Source organism: Scophthalmus maximus, chromosome 16, assembly GCF_022379125.1.
Source record: "Scophthalmus maximus strain ysfricsl-2021 chromosome 16, ASM2237912v1, whole genome shotgun sequence".
Lineage (NCBI taxonomy): Eukaryota > Metazoa > Chordata > Actinopteri > Pleuronectiformes > Scophthalmidae > Scophthalmus > Scophthalmus maximus.
In genome coordinates, this window is record NC_061530.1 from 19,617,501 (window position 1) to 19,636,340 (window position 18,840).

At 42.7% G+C, this 18,840-nt stretch overlaps 2 protein-coding genes across 5 annotated transcripts; one reads left to right on the forward strand and one right to left on the reverse strand.

Annotated features, from left to right (window-relative positions):
* Positions 1-3,107: 3,107 nt before the first annotated feature.
* Positions 3,108-6,571, reverse strand: kctd2 (potassium channel tetramerization domain containing 2). 2 transcript variants are annotated; one of them, XR_004785735.2, is made up of 7 exons: positions 6,207-6,571; positions 5,944-6,052; positions 5,745-5,836; positions 5,445-5,540; positions 4,813-4,938; positions 3,807-4,127; positions 3,108-3,583 (listed from the first exon to the last, which is right to left on the reverse strand). XR_004785735.2 is itself a non-coding variant. In XM_035613429.2 (6 exons), the coding sequence occupies exons 1-6, from the start codon at positions 6,567-6,569 to the stop codon at positions 4,098-4,100; spliced, it is 816 nt and encodes a 271-aa protein (XP_035469322.1). In that variant the 5' UTR covers positions 6,570-6,571; the 3' UTR covers positions 3,108-4,097. The 2 variants fall into 2 exon arrangements, 1 of the variants encoding a protein (XP_035469322.1); XM_035613429.2 differs by having other exon boundaries at positions 3,108-4,127.
* On the forward strand, positions 5,370-18,170 carry tubgcp2 (tubulin, gamma complex associated protein 2). 3 transcript variants are annotated; one of them, XM_035613424.2, is made up of 18 exons: positions 5,370-5,487; positions 9,782-9,942; positions 10,053-10,181; positions 10,673-10,849; positions 11,016-11,175; positions 11,369-11,576; positions 11,673-11,872; positions 12,760-12,949; positions 13,058-13,203; positions 13,304-13,484; positions 13,646-13,826; positions 14,224-14,396; positions 15,197-15,325; positions 15,416-15,536; positions 15,623-15,766; positions 15,990-16,106; positions 16,662-16,825; positions 17,786-18,170. In XM_035613424.2, the coding sequence occupies exons 2-18, from the start codon at positions 9,793-9,795 to the stop codon at positions 17,859-17,861; spliced, it is 2,646 nt and encodes an 881-aa protein (XP_035469317.1). In that variant the 5' UTR covers positions 5,370-5,487; positions 9,782-9,792; the 3' UTR covers positions 17,862-18,170. The 3 variants fall into 3 exon arrangements, with proteins under 3 accessions (XP_035469317.1, XP_035469318.1, XP_035469316.1); XM_035613425.2 differs by lacking the exon at positions 5,370-5,487 and adding an exon at positions 6,709-6,847; XM_035613423.2 differs by lacking the exon at positions 5,370-5,487 and adding an exon at positions 8,598-8,746.
* The last annotated feature ends 670 nt before the right edge of the window (positions 18,171-18,840 follow it).

The window sequence follows — 18,840 nt, forward strand, 5'->3', positions numbered from 1 at the left end:
CAAAAGGTGTTTTTTTTGGTTTAAAACAAATGGTCGCTTGGGTCAAATATTACGATTAATCGCTCTGGAGAGTTCAGCTACGTCAGTGGTACCCAACCTTTTAGGCTCGTCAACCCTCTGAATTTAAAGACTTTGCCAAGGTTTGTTCAACATCAGTCCTTAGAAGTAAAATCATCTTGTAAAGCGCAAGAAAGGAGAGGCTGAGCTGCTGTTTTAGCATAGCAACATCTGCAAATTAGCACTGAACACAAAGTACAGACAATCTGTTGGCCTCCAGCAACCCTAGAAGGCTACAGTGGTGCTTTGAGCTAAATGCTAATATGTTTAACAGGTGGGCTGTCTACCCCTGTAAACCATCTTAGCTTAGCATCTTAGTATGCTATCACTTGCTAACTAGCATAAAAAAAGTTGAGAGAGACAGGAATGTCATTAGTTTTTATATGTTATCTGGTCATACCACATGATAAGTAACGGGGCATCACTAACCACCATAGCATTAACCCACTGGGGACCATGAATGTTGAGCTGTGCTAAATGCTAATATGCTTATGTTAACAGACTTAGCGTAGTGCCTTAGTATGCTAACACTTGCTAATTAGCACGAAACACACGTACATTTGAGAGTGCGACACCAAAAAGTCAGGGCATCACCAAAAGTCAGTGGTATTCATCCTCTGGAGACCATGAGAGGCTGCACAAAACCTTAGTTTGTTGATATTTCAGCAGAAATTATGTTTTCACTGATTTCCTATCTTGCTAACTATCACCCTAAGGTTGGGAACCACTGAACTACGCAACCGAGGTCAAGATCAAACTGGGTTCACAAGGGTGACGGTTACAGTAAGTGCTCTAAAGTTCGATTACATACATCTAAAAAAAAAAATTGGGATCAGTGGAGTCGGCTTCCGCATGCAGCCAAAGTGGAAAAAGTGAAGCCACGTAATGTCGAAGTTTACCGTTGAATGGATTTTCTGATAACAAGTGCACTGCTGGAGTTTTACTAAGATAAAAAGCAGAGCAGTCTGAAAACCTGCTCTGCTTCGACTCGTCCTGCTTCCCTCCCGCTTTCAAAACACAATGCAAAACCAACCGCGAGTGTTTTTACAGCAGAGACACAGTTTTTGAATCTCCTCGCGTCGGAAGGGACCGTTGGTGGACAGTTTGTGGTTCGGGATAATAATGCAGCACGAGGCGGGGGGTGGGAGGGGGTAATGGATTTGTTTGGCCCTGCCTCTCACTGAAACACGGACAACAGAAACCAGGCCAGAGGCAGGTGCCTCCTGGCTTCTTAGATTTTTTTTAAGGTGTGAGAGGCACCTTATGATAAGAGGGGAGAACAACTGTGCACAACACAGGTCAAAAGGCACAACACTGGACACGAAGGACGAAGGGAAAACGACACCCAAGGTGCTTTGCGAAAAAGGCCCAGAAAAGAAAGAAGAAAAAAGTGCCGCTGCACACGACTCTGATTGGAGAAGAAGGAAACTGCACGACACGCACACTCGAGAGGGAGAATCCAAAAAATGATAAAAGAACAAAGAATAAATCACAGCAAAGTTTGAGCTGTGAGGCCTGAACCGAACACGGTCGGGGAGCATGACAACGTCAAAAGGTAAATTATCCCCCCCATTAAACGCATTCTTTTTGTTCATGCTGGATATTACATAACTGCATCAAATATGTTCTTCGGCGTCGGCCCAGTCTGCACCACGAGTCAATAATCTGCCTGATATGTGTAATTATGGCTCAAACTTTACATTAAGTTGCTCATCTAACAAGGCTGCACTCACACCGGCAACAGCATTATATTTTTGGGGTTTGATAATGTTAATAGGACAATATAAGACATTTGAAAGACGTCACCTCCATACAATAATTCATAGAATAATTGAACCAATTATTTGTCGCAGTCGTATAGTTTGGTGACTGCTGAGGGCTGCAAAATATGATTATTTTCGTGAACAGGGCAACAACTTCGGTTGTCCCGTCTCGTCCTACATAAAAAAAAATAAACTCTGATGAATTTTTCAGTTCTAGTCACTTAAGTTTTGTTAACTGCACATTTGAAGTAGAAGCTGATTGAGTTTTACTTTTGCATAAAATTCATTAAAATACTTTTGCAAATTACTAATCAACAATTTAAAAACCTCTTCGTTTACATTTAGCCTGATAATCATTAAGTCTCACTATACAATCAGAGGCGTGGGCAGCGACTCCACAACCAGGTCACAAGTGCCGCATCATTTGCATGTTGCTCCCATGTTGTTACGAGTCTTAAGAGCAGCTCTATCACACAAGCAACTGAATGTAATGTCAAGTATAATCCGACAGAAATACACTTAAGCCATGTTAAAACCCATCATCTGCTGGCACAGAGGGAAAAATATTCAGTCACACAACATCTGAAATAAAGTCTCTGACGCTCAGACAGCTGAAGACACTTCACTTCCGACAGGTTTCACAAACACGTACGTAAACGAAAAAACGCTCGTGTGTCTCGGGGCCTTTAAGCGCGAGGAGCATGATTCAGCTGGAGCCACAGTTGCTACAAAGTGCTGCAGAATGTGAAGACAACACAGTCGTTTGTTGGGTTCAGTTGACGGTGGCGACAACAGAGGAAGTGACTGAATGTGAGCGGAGCACAAGGCTGAGGAGAGGAGAGGAGGAGGAGGGGGGGTGTGTGAGGGGTTTGAGGCAGCATACAGACCGGCCACGGTCCAATCCCAACGCTAACGCCACGCCAGTCTGGACGAACGCCAGCGGCAGCGACTAGTTCTCCGTGTCCCTAGTTACAATTTTAAGATATGCAAGAGATCGAAGTAGGATATTAAAGAGAAAACTTGCTGACAAGTTGTTTTGTTTTTTGTGAGGAACACAACAGAAAACGTGCAGCTGGAAAAACGTGTGGCGTTTCAGTCGTGGACACAAAAAAGCAGAGAGGCACCGCACACACACGCGCACACACACTCGTGTGAGCGGCTGGGAAACGCTCAGCAAAACTCGATTATAAGAGCTGATTATTGTCTCCGTCGTTTAAAACAAACTCACCCACCAGAATATGTAAATATATATGACAACTATGATACAGAAACCAATAATTACACCAGTTGCATTCAAATTTTTTCCATATAATTTCATCGTGTAGCCTATATATATATAGATTTATATAGATTCCTCACATGCCTTGACAAGTTGTACACAGGTGTTAAGTCTTTTTGAGTCATTTGTTTTGTTTTGCGCTTTAAATATCCCAATTTTTTTTCGCCACACGGGAAAGACAGAACAAAGCCGAAACCAAGACGATGAAGATCCGTCACTCGTTTAAACCGTTTCCGAGTGATCGGACTGCGTCGCACCGCCGGCAACTGCTCCGTCATAATGATCCTCCGCCTCCGGACCGCCTGGCTGCGGTGTGTTGTGCGGCCGACGCGCCCCAAAACATCAGGCGCCGAGGAGTCTGGCAGCGCAGAGAGGAAGACGGCGGCGGCGGCTCGCTCCATTAAATGGATCCGGGTAAAGAGGGGGAGGCTCAGTCAGAGTTGGGTTCATTCCTTTATGTCCTTTCAGAGTCCTGAGGAGGTTTCTGCTAAGTCGACAGAGCCAAATGTAAAACGGAGCGATCGAGCATCCCGTCTCTTTGACGGCGATGATGATGATGAGGAGAATATTGATGATGTATGTACAGTAGCTCTGTGCGCGAGGCGTCCATCCACTCGCAGCAACACGAGGCTACATTCAGCACCGTAGACTGCGCCGCCATGACACTGACCAATCGAAAAAGCTGCAATGAGGGAACAACCACTCACGTGAAATCTCTTTTCAACTCCCGCTAACGTCCGCCGTCGACGGAGGAGGAGGAAGGGAAGCGAGAAGACAGGTCAGGGTGGTGTTGCAGCGTCAGGGGGCCCCCGCTGTGGAAAGGCACACCAGAGGAGAAGGGAGGAGGGGAGGGAGGGCGGGGAGGAAAATGATGATGATGATGATGATTAAGGTGTTAGTGATGGCAGAAAGGTGAAAGGAGGTAAACTCATGGAGGAAATGTTCTGGTTGTTGTTGTTGTTGTTGTTGTTATGTTGATAACGTGTTATTCAGCCTCATCACATCCGCGAGCCTCGCTCCTGGAGGATCTGCGAGGACAGAAGGAGAAAGGAACCAGTTTAAAGAACAACATCAACGTCAAAATCTGTTAAAAATCGCAAACTGAAGCCGACTGAGGTCTGTTTTCAGTTTTGTAAAGGTAGTTTAACTGATCTGATTTTGAAGAATAATCTTATCAACTGTTCTTCGCTTTAACATTATTAAATGTCTTTGACTATTTATTTAGAGTCATATCAAATCGACATTTTATAGCCTACAGAAATAAATCAATTAATGACCAATAATTAATGTTATTTTCAGTCTTGCTTGTGACATTTTATGTTAGTCCGTCTCTCAACGTCTCCCCTGTCTGCAGCTCCGGGCTCAAAGACCAACGGTTCCTACTGTAGATGTGAAATGACTCACAGAATGTTAATTAAAAAAGACAAAAACTAAAAAGCTGGACAACATTTCTCTAACATAAGTAAATAAAGCATTTGGTGCCGTGGTTCCCAACATTACGTCCTTTCCTTTTCCTAACTAAACTCAAGCAACGTCTCACTAATAATTTCAAAACCCTGCGACCCCTTGAAGATGTACTGACCCTCAGGTCAGGTACGACTGTGGCTAAAGGCTGAAGGACGGAGTACAGTAGGTGGGACTGAGTCAAGATAATCTACAGTATAAGTAAAATATGGAGCAAAGGTTCCTCCTCGAAAGCGAAGGGTCGCTCACCTTGGCCTTCTCGGTGGGCTCGATGACGATGCCGTTGGTGGAGTTGTTGAGCTCCCGGGAGACCACACATAGAAACTCTGCTTGGTCCTCGTTGCCGTAGTTATACGAGGAGCCGATGCTTATGAGCTGAAAAAAAAAAGAGGCAAAAAGACTCGAAATAAAACTTTTTTGTCAAGAAAGAGAATCCGTGATATTTTTTCTTTTTTTGTTCTGGTTCTTAAATGGGTTTTTTTCTTTGTTGACGATGATTAAGTATTTTTAAATGTGGGGATAAAATGTGTGTTCTTTGGAGTTTTGTTGGTCGAACAAAACACACAAAAGGAAGATGACAAATTTTATCTTCTATTTTTTGTTCTAGACGTCGCCCTGGGAAAATAACCAGTAGGTTGATCAATTATAAAACTATTTATGACTCTGAAACCATACAAATCATTCAGTGAGGACTATCAGAATTAAATAAAAGTGTAAAAACAAATTAAAAAAAACCCTGAATCCATGTCTCCAAATGTGATGATAACATGTTCTTTGATGAACGTTGTTTAGCCCCGCCTCTAAACCTTTGAAGCAACTCAAGCACAAGCTGAAACACACAAAGACAACAGGAAATTGAAAAAAGAAGAAAAAGTCGGCACCTGCTCGAACTTCCATCCGTCCGACATGGTGGAGACCATCTGTGTGAGTTCCTCCTCTTGGCACTGCAGCACTCGGTACACGTGCTTCACGGGGCCCTGAGGGACACGACGGACGCAAAGACAACAACATCAATTATCTGCTTGAACACACTAAAAGCAGCTATTTTTGGGGCCGGTTATATTTGTACTTTTGAGAAATTCAGGTTTATGGAATGAATTCTATTCCCAGTCGACGTCTGTCTGAGACGTGTGTTCTCGGTTTGTTTTGCTTTGTTGTTGTTGTTGTTTTCTCTCGTTTACCTGAGACGTCCGGTTCTCGTTGTCCCGTATCCGCTCTTTCACCAGCCTCACCAGCGACGCGATGTTGTAGAACTCGGCTTCCTCCAGAACCCCTGAGACGAGAGAGAGAGAGAGAGAGAGAGAGAGGGAAAAGACTTTAACGTTTGATCTCCATATATAGTGAAGGGGGAAGCAGCAGGAAATGAAGACGTCCGTTTACCTTCCTCTGCCAGGTTCTTATCCATGATCAGTTTTCCGTGTCGGAGGTAATTCAGGATGGGGCCAAAGTATGTGGGGTCCCTGTCGATCAGGTAGGCCCCTGTCCCGTCCTGTGGGCAAAAAGATGAGTTTACTGTCATAGGAAAACGTGGGAAATTGCAAATATTTCATATTAAAAAACAGTTCATCTGATTATTTCTGCTCTACGGTGCAGGTTGGTTTGCACCATGTTGGGGACCTGGATTAGGTATGTGCGGGACTCACCTTGTCGGAGTCCAGGTCCGGGTCCTCCTGACACAGTCGGAACAGGAAGGACTTGGGGTCCCTGCACAGCGTCTGTTTGGTGGTGATGAAGTAGGTCCCGCCGACGTTGAGTCGGACCCAGCGCGGGCCCGGCTTGTCCGCCGGCTCGGCCGGGGAGCTGGGGTTGCTCTTCGCCGGGAACCCGAACACCGACCGTCCTCCGCCGCCGCCGCTCGACGCCGCGCCGGGGCTGAGCTGGCTGCTCCGCGGAGGAACCATCAAGGTGGGCGACGCCAGGCGCACGGTGCCGCCGCGGACATCGCGGTGCTCCGGCTGCTCGATGGTGCCAGTGCCGCTCGGTTCCACGACGTGGAGTTCGGCCATGTTTGTTTTTTTTCTTTCTTTCTTTCTTTCTTTCTTTTCTTCGTCGCCTGCTAACACACTCGCGGCCGCACGGCGAGCTAACGACTCACTGCGGGGACACGGCTCCTCTCCGCCGAGGTGTAAACACAGCGAGCGGATTGTTCTCGGACGGGGAGGTTCGGCATCGGGGCGTTGCTGCTGCTCACACTCGACCGCCGCTTTGCCCGCGAGCTGCCGACGGTTACGACTCGACGCCGACGATCGGAGGCCGCACGGAGCTCGCAGCGTCGCCTTTGATGGTTTGTTCACGGGACAAATTGCTCATTCTCGTCTATTCAAACGTTAATCACACGGAAAGGCAACGCTTCCGGGTTGTGACATGATTATTGTTTACTTCCGCCGTGTCACGGGTTTTCAAAATAAACGTTTTTACCAGGTTACATGTATAAATAGTTTCGATTATTTTAACAACGACGATAATATTTTATTATTACGATTATTGATATTATTAATTATATAATTAATAACACTTTGTTCTATATTATTATATAATACAATAATTATACATAATTACTACTATATGTAATTATTTATATGATTTAATGTGATATTTTATTTTCCAAAACGCCATGGCAACAAACGATGAGAATATTTTCTATTATTACTATTATTATCCTTATTATCAAATTATTAATGTTAATAATAATATATATAAATAATATTTAATTATATATTATTAATATATAATCAAATACGTATGCACAATTATTACTAAATGTTATTATTTACATGGTTTTATATGATATTTTATTTATTCCGAAAACTTCTTAAAAAATAAACCATGAGAATATGTTATATTATTACCATTATTATTTTAATTAATATTAATAATATTATTAATAATACTTTATTATGATTATTATTATTATATAATACAATAAGTATGCATAATTATAACTACATGTAATTATTTATATGATTTTATATGATATTTTATTTTTCTGAAACATATTATTGTTATTATTATTATTATGTATAGCACATCTAATAAACAAGGGCAATTCTGTTATTGATCGGTTTAGAGACATAATAAGGAGAACATTTGGGTTGCCAGTTTGTGGAAAATCCTCCTCCTATCACTAATTTACACTAATGTATATAATTATTATTATTATTATCAGATATGGGGTTTTATCATACTAATACAAAAAGCAAGACAATAAATTGACGTAGATACACAAAAGAGGCGAGACAAAGATAAATTAAAGGGTTTGAGTAAAGGAATTCAAGTTTAAAAAACATACAAGTACAACTAAGGATGTGTAATGACCCTTAATATGTCCAGCTGCTTTTATTGTAAATACAAAGACATGGCCTGTTCTCGTAGTGTGTACGCTGCAAAAACCTGCCATGGTCATGAACAAGTTGAGTACAGAGAGATAAGGAACAAGGAAACAGTGAAAGAGCTCTTGAATCCTTAGAAATTATTCAGAGGGTAGTAAAATTAACTTTTTCAGTGTAACTGTAAGTTATGTTTCCTGAGATGATTGCTATCAAGAGGAGACGGCAGAGGAACGTCTGGATGCACCACAGCTGTATGGCAGGAGGAGTGGGAGAGAGAAACAAAGGGGCAACATTACTTCAGCATCCAGAAGAGTGTGACAAGAGGAGGGATACAGTCTTGATGACGAGGCTAAGGCTGGGACATTGTGGGCTGGCATGGGACTTATTAAAGATGGGAAAACATAAGGATTATGTGGAAACTGCAAACAACAACAAACTGTGGCACATATTTTAATGGAACGCAGTCAATTTACTGAGAAGAGAGAGCATCTATATGCGGCAGTAAAAGACTTGGGCGCTGAAACAGTGTCAATTCAAAGTTGACATAATCCTACAATAAACCAAACCGGAACGGAAAAAGCAGTCATAGATTACATCATGGAAACTGGACTGATACTACAATGTACCCTTGGGCCGGAAATGTACAAGTAGACGAAGAAGAAGAACGTCTGGTACGCTGGTACCTGTAGGTGAAGTTGTAGTGTCACGTTCAACCTGTGGGGGCGATACTGAGCTCTTACTACAGAGGAAACAGTGACGGGAGAAGAAGAAGAAGAGTTTGACTCGCGTTGGGCGCGTTGTTGTTGTTGTTGTTGGTTCTGTTTGCGGTGGTTCTGTTTGGACACGGCGGACAGGTAAAGTGATGCCTGCTGGGGCTTGACACGTTGTAAAGGTTTCGATCACGTACTTATGTTAAGTTAGCTTTTTAAAGAGCGGTTTGTGTGATTCCGAGTAAGCTAGCGCTCAGTTAGCATCCTCCCGGCTCTTTCATTGTATAGCTAGTTAGCCTGCTAGCATGACATATAACGTTAACTCCAGCGTTGTCAGCTGATTTGAGAAGATGCTTCGTGCACGACAAACCTGTCAAGTCGCTCGTGAGACAGTGTTTGTTTGATCGCACTCGGTGAAGCTCGGACTGGTGTTTGTCAGCAGGACTCAGTGGCACCGATGTTGATGTGGGCTGTGACGTTATGATGAACTATTCTCCTCTGAACACAGAGTACCTCAGTTATTCAGTCATAATAACCCCACAGAAGTTGTTAAGGAGTTTTCTATATTTTCTCTTGCCTGCTCTGAGAAGTAATATTGGTGATGATATATTTCCGTGTTTGATTATGGGCTGTCTGGTGATGTTTCATTCAGAACTGTCAGATCTACCACAACAAACACTGTCAGCACTGCTGCTACAGTAGCTTTGTAGTTCCACCTGACAATATGCATGTGCTTATTTCTACAGAAACCCTAATGATACATACCCCTGAACTTTAGGTTCAGTTTGCATGTGCGTTATTTATTATATCTTTAAAAATCATCGTCGTGCACAGCTGGCTGTGACGTAATAAAATATTATTCTCCATCACATTTTACTGTTTTTTATAATATACTTCAATGTGTTGTCCAATGTTAACTTGAAGAGGGTATTAAACTGACCTGCAGATTATTTTGTGTGTAAAAATGTCAGAAGTAGCAAAAAAATAATAACCTTTTAATATTTGCCACAGCTCAAGTTCACTGTACAAAACTCAAAGATAACATGTATGAAAAGCATCAAATGTTTAGATTTGAAGCTGAAATAAGCTCCAATTAAATTGCATTTTGTGTGGTATGAAAAAGTCTTAAATCTTTCGTTTTATTCGTAAAAAATAATAAAATTGTGTTTGTCATTTCAGCTGCCTGAGCCATGAGTGAGTTCCGGATCCACCACGATGTGAACGAGCTGCTCAGTCTGCTTCATGTGCGAGGAGGCGACGGAGCCGAGGGCTACATAGACCTACTGCAGAAACACAGGACTCCCTATGTCAACACCACAGTCTCTTCTCACAGCGCCAAGGTGGCTAACACACACACGTACACACATACAGAGATGCTTTAATGCAACTTTCCAAGCATGGAAAAGTCCTTGAACATAATTTGATGAGGTGTCCACCTTGTTTGCTTCAGGTCAAATTAGCCGAGTTCTCTAAAACCCCGGAGGACTTCCTGAGGAAGTACGAGGAGCTCAAGTCCAAAAATGTTCGGAACCTGGACCCTTTGGTTTATCTGCTCTCCAAACTCTGTGAGGACAAAGAGGTAATACATCTTTTTTTACAAGCTGATGATCGTATTGGTTTTGTCTGTTGTTACTTGATCATTTCCCCTCATTGGCTTTTTGAATTTGAAATTATTGTCATGTAGAGAGAATGATTGCTGTGTTTGTGTATGGTTCTCTTCGATCTCGTAAAAATGCGGGTATTGTTAACAGACCAGTGAAAGGAAAAATACATTAAATGCAGTTTCACAAAGTTTATTTGTGTAACTCTTTTCATCAACATGTAAATATGATATGAATATGAAAACAAGCTAAATTGGAAAAAGGCAGTCTAAAACAGGATAATAAAAATAACAGCGCTGTGCACGATTTGAATAAATTGTCCCCCAATTTAATTTGAATGAAATTCAGAAGCAAACAAAAGTATTTCAGTTTCCAGAGAACATTCCAGAGACCAAGATTTATTCATATCAGGCCCATAATTGTCCCTAAACGGAACCATACTATTTGACAATAATCTTTTTTTCCGTAGATGCTCCAGCTTCTGCAGCAGAACGCCAAAGAGCGGGCGGAGTCATCGGCCAACACCACTTCGACCACAACCACCAGCTACTCTCTGCCTCAGACCAGCACCAAGATGTCCATGCAGGAGCTGGACGAGCTGCGGAAGAAGCTCGGCAACGTGACGGCGAGCTCCAGCGCTCCTCTGGTGAGCGTTTTAGGGTTTGGTCCATTTGAAAAGCACGGGGGGGATTTAAAGACATGACAGTTTCATGGGTTGAATAGAAGATTCAAAATAGTGGAGTTAGTCAGTGCGCCAGAAACGCTGCTTGTAATTCACGCGTCTCTCTCTCTGTGGTCGTCGCCGCCTGCAGTCTGCTGAGGTCACACGGAAGATGCTGCGGGACAAACACAACAAGAAGAACCCGACCCAACCCAACCCGGTGTTCCCCAACTGGGTGTACGACCGTCCCGCTCTCCTCGGAGACTTCATCACCAGCCCCGCCCCTGCAGCAGATCCAGCAGTGGCCATCGGTAGGACATTTCAAAACAACGTCAGATAATAAGTTTCATCCCTATTATTAACCTGCTGTGGTGAATAATCTTTTTAACTCAAAGTGAACATGAAGTCAGAGTTCATGGGTTAAATTCAGACTTTGTTAAACCTGTGCTCCCAGTAAATCTCTGTGTTTGTGTTTGACGGTGTTGACGATCGATCTGCCGTCAGGTACTTTGCCCATGGCCACTCAGGAACAAGCTCTGGTGGAGGATCTGCTCTTCGTCCTGATTGGAGTCGACGGGCGCGACATCACCGCTCAGCCGGTGCTGGGGAGGCAGAACCGCTCGTTCATTGTCGACGCGACGCTGGACATGTCCATCAAAGAGCTGGTCAGCAGAATATTACCGGTCGCGTCGTATTACTCCACCATCACACGGTGAGTGTGTGTGTGTGTGTGTGAAAACGTCTGACGTGCCTTATAAACATGCATCTGACTGTTCTGTTTAACGGCGTTGCGTTTGCGTTTCGTCAGTTTCATCGAGGAGAAGTCGTCCTTCGAGTACGGCCAGGTGAACCACGCGCTGACGGCGGCCATGAGGACCCTGATGAAGGAGTACCTGATCCTGGTCACGCAGCTGGAGCACCTCCAGCGACAGGGCCTGCTGTCCCTGCAGAAGCTCTGGTTCTACATCCAGCCCACCATGAGGACCATGGAGATCCTGGCCTCTCTCGGTAGGAGGAGTGCAGACACGAGCACGGGGGCGTTTTTACTGATCAGACGCCAGACGTCCTGTGAAGGTGTCGGTGCTGAGCTCACTACGAGTTCCGCTCAATGGGCAGAGTTGCATCTAGTTTTAACTTCTACCGCTCAGTTATTTTAATGGATATAGAATATATCTTTATTAGTTAATGTGCTAAAAAAAAAATCTTAATTTGATCAGTAATCGGTGCGACTGACTCGATCCGTCAGATCCTGACGTCTCTCGCCTCCTGAGGATAGTTTGTTGGATGTGGCACCTACTTCGTTTTTCTCTGAAGGTTTTTGTTATCAAACTTTTTCCTCACTTCTGAAGTTCTTTAATTTTGTATTTTAAGGAACTAACTCCTCCACACTTGAGCCAAGAACAAAGCTAAATACGTCCAGTGATTAAATATCATATGATTTGGCTGAATATCACACAAAAAAAACACAAACCTAGACTGACAATGTTTCAGATTGATGAAAAACATTTCAGCTATGTTTTTACATGTGGAAAGGAAGAAATCACATTTTAAAAGTATTAAATATTTCTTCTTTAATATATTTCTTCTTAATCACAAATTAAACGCAGAAACAATCTGTTTTGTTTTTACAAACATAAACAGATGAACAAATGTTAATATTGGCTGATGAGTTTAGAAAACATATTTATATTTAGTCCATATTGGTGCAGTTCCTCATGTGAAGAGCAGCTGCTCATTTCAACCACCGGAGGGCACAATGAACCAGGTTTAGAGAGACGAATGTTCTTCTGTCATCAGTTCATTCCACAACGCCCGACATTTAATGCTCAATATTTTCAAAAAATAGAACTTACGTGAAATGAAATAACCTCCTTTGACTATTTTTGTTCCCCCAGCGTCCTCGGTGGACAAAGGAGAGTGTATGGGCGGCTCGACGCTGAGCCTCCTCCACGACCGGACCTTCAACTACACGGGAGACAGCCAGGCCCAGGAGCTGTGTCTCTACCTCACCAAGGCCGCCAGCGTCCCTTACTTTGAGATCCTGGAGAAGTGGATCTACAGGGGCATCATCAAGGACCCGTACAGGTGCAGCTGCTCCCCACGATAAACACGGATGCTCCAACAAGAATATATCTACTTTTTTGTTCAAGTTAAATCTAATCTGTATCTTTTCCTGTATTGTCGTTCTCGCAGTGAGTTCATGGTGGAAGAGCACGAGCTGCAGAAAGAGAAGATTCAGGAGGATTACAACGACAAGTACTGGGATCAGAGATACACCATTGTTCAGCACCGCATTCCCTCCTTCCTTCAGAAGATGGCAGACAAAATATTAAGCACAGGTAAACAAAACCAAAAATATGGACAAAACATATAAGGCACACTTAAAGGGTCTTCTTAGGAAAAACAACATCCTCCATTTTCTTGGTGTTTCATTTTCAGGAAAGTACCTGAATGTGGTGCGGGAGTGCGGCCGCGACGTGACGTGTCCGGATGCGAAGGAGGTTCTGTACACGCTGAAGGAGCGGGCCTACGTGGAGCAGATCGAGAAGGCCTACAACTACGCCAGCAAGGTCCTGCTGGACTTCCTCCTGGAGGAGAAGGAGCTGGTTTCACGCCTCAGGTAAACAGTCACTGGTGGGGTTTTTAACGGGGAGTTACAGGAAAATGTCCAGAAATTGGGGGGGGGGCTGTATGTCCTGTATGGAAGCATCTGTTTTTTCTTTTTTTTTCACGTTAATAATGATGATAAAGAATTAAAGTGCCTGTGTTGTTCTGTATCAGATCCATCAAGCACTACTTCTTGATGGACAAGGGCGATTTCTTTGTGCACTTCATGGACCTGACGGAGGAGGAGCTGAAGAAGCCGGTGGACGACATCGTGCCGCCGCGACTCGAAGCCCTGCTGGAGCTCGCCCTGAGGATGAGCACGGCCAACACGGACCCCTTCAAAGACGACCTCAAGGTGGGTGACGATGAGATAGATCACCGATCAGAGTAAGGCGGACAGGATTAAAAAAAAATAAAAATCTGTAAACACTGTATTTATGTCAGTGGCGCCATCTGCTGGACGCAGCGAAGAGGAATCATCTTGAAGCTCAATGTTATGGTTTTCTGAACTCTACTGTTTTTGTTTAAATGCCAAGTCAAGCTTAGTTGTGAAGCTGAGAAGTGGATGAAATTATTGAGAGAAAAAAACAACAACAACTGCAGAAAAGCCAGTAATCGAGTAATTCCAGTGTTGTTAGGTCCAGTGGTCTTCCTTTTGTCACAGAAGTACTTCATGACACTTGTGTGTTAGTTGTGCCTTTAATAATAACAATTGATCTTCCTCCTCCTCCTCCTCCTTCTTTGTCCTGCAGATCGACCTGATGCCTCACGACGTCATCACCCAGCTGCTGCGCGTGTTGGCCATCGAGACCAAACAGGAGAAGTCCATCATCAACGCCGACCCGACGGACGTGGGCCTCAGCGGCCTGGAGGCCTTCTCCTTCGACTACATCGTCAAGTGGCCGCTGTCGCTCATCATCAACAGGTTCGGAGCCGCGCGTGGAGATTTTAATCTGTCACTTTTAACAGGACAGCCACAGTAAATGGATTGAAGACCACAGAGATCTATCGTAAAGATATGTGTAAGAAAACTTTTTCCAAATGATAATAAAATCAGTGAAGCTTTGTCAATGAGAAGGAAAAGGGAAAAACACATCTAATTATCTTTTATTATTTATTCGTTGTTTCGCCTAATTGCAAAGCATAAGTACAGATTTTTATTAATGCAGTGTTCCAAATCCCAAGAAAGGATAAAAAAAGAGTCTTGTGTTCTCTGTGGTGCTCGGCTCCAAAGCCCCTTTTGTTCCCACTGAACATGGAATTCTGGAAAAACTGCTGACAAATGAAATAGTTTCTTTTTGGTCACTGTAGTTTTCATCAAAGGCTTATTCAGGGATGAATATTGTTTTTGTGAGGGACTATTTTCATCTGCGGAATAATTTACACTGGGATCGCGAGTCAGTATGAACTACAGTGTGTGTGTGTGTGTGTGTGTGTGTGTGTGTGTGTGTGTGTGTGTGTGTGTGTGTGTGTGTGTGTGTGTGTGTGTGTGTGTGTGTGTGTGTGTGTGTGTGTGTGTGTGTGTGTGTGTGTGTGTGTGTGTGTGTGTGTGTGTGTGTGTGTGTGTGTGTGTGTCAATGGTAATGAAGGAACTAGCGTCTCACCGATGTGTTTTAAAAAGTGTTTTGGAACCTTTTTTAAGTCATAACCCAACATTAACACTACGAACCTAATTTATGAGCATGACCTTTAAGAGTGTGTGATCTTTGTGTTTGTGTTTTGCAGGAAAGCCCTGACGAGGTACCAGATGTTGTTCAGACACATGTTCTTTTGTAAACACGTCGAGCGGCTGCTGTGCAACGTGTGGATCAGCAACAAGGACTTCAGGCAGTACGCTCTACATTCGGCCAAATGGTAAAATGAAGGGGAATTTAACAGGAATTCATGTTGGAAAAAAAGAAACTAAGTGTCGTTATGAACTTTGTACAAACGTCCCGTTGGCAGGTTTGCTGCTGCGTTCGCCCTGCGCCAGCGCATGCTGAACTTCGTGCAGAACATCCAGTACTACATGATGTTCGAGGTGATGGAGCCCACCTGGCACAACATGGAGACCAACCTGAAAACCGTGAGTGACACGCACACGCTCTCCGCTCTCTCTTTTATAACGGGACGCCGACTCTCAACACTCTTCTTCTTCTCCTCCTCCCGCAGGCGTCGAACATCGACGACGTGCTCTGCCACCACACCAGCTTCCTGGACAACTGCCTGAAGGACTGCATGCTGACCAACCCCGAGCTCCTGCGCATCTTCTCCAAACTCATGTCCGTCTGTGTCATGTTCACAAACTGCATGCAGGTGCGTTTGAAAGACGAATTAAAGTGCACATGTGGCTGCACAGGATATTTGTAACCACTGTCGACGAAAACAGGCCGACTGATGTCAACATACTACGTTAGATTGTTCACAACGAGGACACTTCTGCTTCCACAGGTCCACCTCAACCAGATCTCTACAGCGACTTAATATAAAACCTGGAAACTGATTTTAAACAGGAGATGTTTTTGTTTTTTTCTTGTAGCGGTTCACTCAGAGCATGAGGCTGGAGCGTCTCTCTCTGGAGCGAGGGGCCACGGACGGACCTCCGACGCAGAGCGAACACGCTGAGGAGGCAGAGAAGAAGAGGCTCACCACCAAGGTCATTCTAAAAACTACCATCTCCTTCACACCCTCAGATAAACGGATATTTGAACACGGATGTCATGTCCTGTGAGAGATAATATTTAGATTTCTGGAGGTTATGTCTGCGACCGAGAACACGGTAACCAAGGAGCAGATAAGAATGAGCTTGTTTATTGGTCCACCGTGTTGTCACGTCTCCTGGAATTCAGGAGACGTGACATTTACACATTTAAAGCTTTTACACATTTAAAGCTTTTAAATGCTGCGTTTAATTTGTTACCATGTAGCTCGATTTCTGCTTTGAGTTTCAGCAATGTGAAGATCAAAAAACAGAAAAACAGGAAGTATCAGAACCATTTAACGATTGAGCTTAATGAAAAGGGTCTTAGCAAAGTGTCTGAATACTTTGTCAATGTGATATTTCAGTTTTTCCTTATTTAATACATTTGCAAGATACATTTCTAAAATCAAGTTTTTTGAGGGGAAAATAGATCTTCTTTTTTTTTTTAAGTTATCACAAGGCTGCAACAGAATGTTAACGGTGACGCTCGTGTTTCTGTTGCCGCCTCAGTTCCTGGCCGAGCACGTGGACGCCCTCCAGTCAGACGCCGGCTTCGAGGCCACCATCATCAAGTTTGACAGTAACTTCAGCACGTTGCTGCTGGAGCTGCTGGACAAGCTGAGCATCTACAGCACCAACGACTGTGAGCACAGCATGATCAGCATCATCTACAGGTAGAACTCACACGAAACATACCACAGTGGTTTTATGACATTCATTATTAAAATGAAACGATGCCGGCGGCCGATCTTATCACATTAACTCCTGAGTAACTTGATAACGGGCGACATTGAACTTGTATGTTGTCTGATTAAACTCAGCCAAAGATCCTCTATGACGCAGGACGCTCCACTCTGTCACACCACTCACCGTACGATTAGAGTGGACAGAGGTTTTCTGTAGTTTTTGATGGTTGATAAAAGTTAGCGTGGATAAAGAAGCTCGTGAAAAAGATATGTAATCAACATTAAGGTAAATATACAGAAGGTTTTGGATCAAACTCTTCATCAACAGATACCTACATTTTTTTTAAAATAGAGCCCGACCGATATGGATTTTTAGGGGGCCGATATCGATATTAGGGAGTACAAGTTTTCCAATATCGATACATCTGCTGATATGTATATTTTAGTCTGTCAATGATTCTTAAGATGTCGTTATTAAACCTTGAGTCTTGATATCTTAGTTTAAATATAAACTTTATCATAAATAACTATAAATAATAAAACACCAATACAACCAAATATATAGAACTAGAATTAAAAAATATAAAATGTAAACATAAATGCAAATTGTTTTGTACAATAAAAGATTTCAAATGAGTAAACATTAGCGTTGATATGTCTGTGAAAAGACTCATGTCGGTTGGGATCTTTAAAAAAACCTAATTTTCGCTAAATGTGGACAGAGGAAAATGTTTGCTCTCAGATTTTACATAAAAACTGTATAAAGTGATAAAATATGTCAGACATTGTGTTTTTTCTGCTTGTTCCGCTGCCACGAGCCAAAAAGTCTATGAGAGCAGTTTACATGAACAAATATTACTCTACAGGAACCATGCAGCTCTGTCCAAACAAAAAGAAAACAACTAAATATTCATAAATGACTCTGATCACTTTGTGTTTTTATCACAGGCTGGATTTCAACGGCTTCTACACGGAGCGTCTGGAGCGGATGGCCGTGGAGCGTAGTCAGAAAGCAGCAGTGTAGCATGTTGTGTTTGTGTGAATATGTGTATTAATTATCATCCGGCAATAAGGACGTCCTTTCTTTTCATCGGTCCACCGGTCCGACAACAACCGCCCAGATATTTTTCACACGTTTTATTGTATCTCATGTCGTCACATCAATGCTTCGCGTGTACATTTTTAAGACCTGTGTAATATGTTCATTAATATGTTTACTCGCCTCTGAAGATGTATGAAAGTGCTCATGGGTCATTTCTCGTACCTGTACAGTGGAAACATGTTTGTATTATTGCGCTTCATTAAAAAACAAGACGTTTGCTCCTGAACTTGAGACTGTGTCTGTTGTATTTGACTGTTGATCCACCTTTGTAGAAACAACCTGCTGCTCAACCACGTTGCTCAACTTTTGCAACTGAATTATTGGAGCTAAATAAAGGTGTTTTTTTTTTCTATGTTTAATTTTAATATTTAACTATTTAGTAATGAGCTTAATGATTCTGGTAATTTTTCACTTGAAATTTCTAGATCATAGGATAAAAAAGTGATTTACCGTAAATCCACGTCAAGTTATACAAACACAACTAGAGGCATACCGGAAATAAAATGTGACGACTTCAAAATAAGAGCCTGAAAATATTTTTTTCCCCTATGTAATCCACATTTTTTAAATTCTCAACATGCTCATTACATGCGCCTGAATATATATTTTTTAAAGAGGATCATCATATATGAATAATTATAAACAGCTAGTGCGTGTTTTGTAAGTGAATCAAAAGTTAAAGTCATTTGTTTGAATTAGATTTTGAAACATATATATTCTGCATGATTAAAATGATTTTTAATAAATGTCCCAGAAGATCTGTTGCCATCGGCTGCCATCTTTATTGTGAAACATGCGCGAGGGGTTGAAAATCTTCAACTGTCAGCGTCTGAAGTATTACATCTACTTTTTATTTTATTCATCCAAATGACTTGATTGAATGATTTAATTTTGAAATATT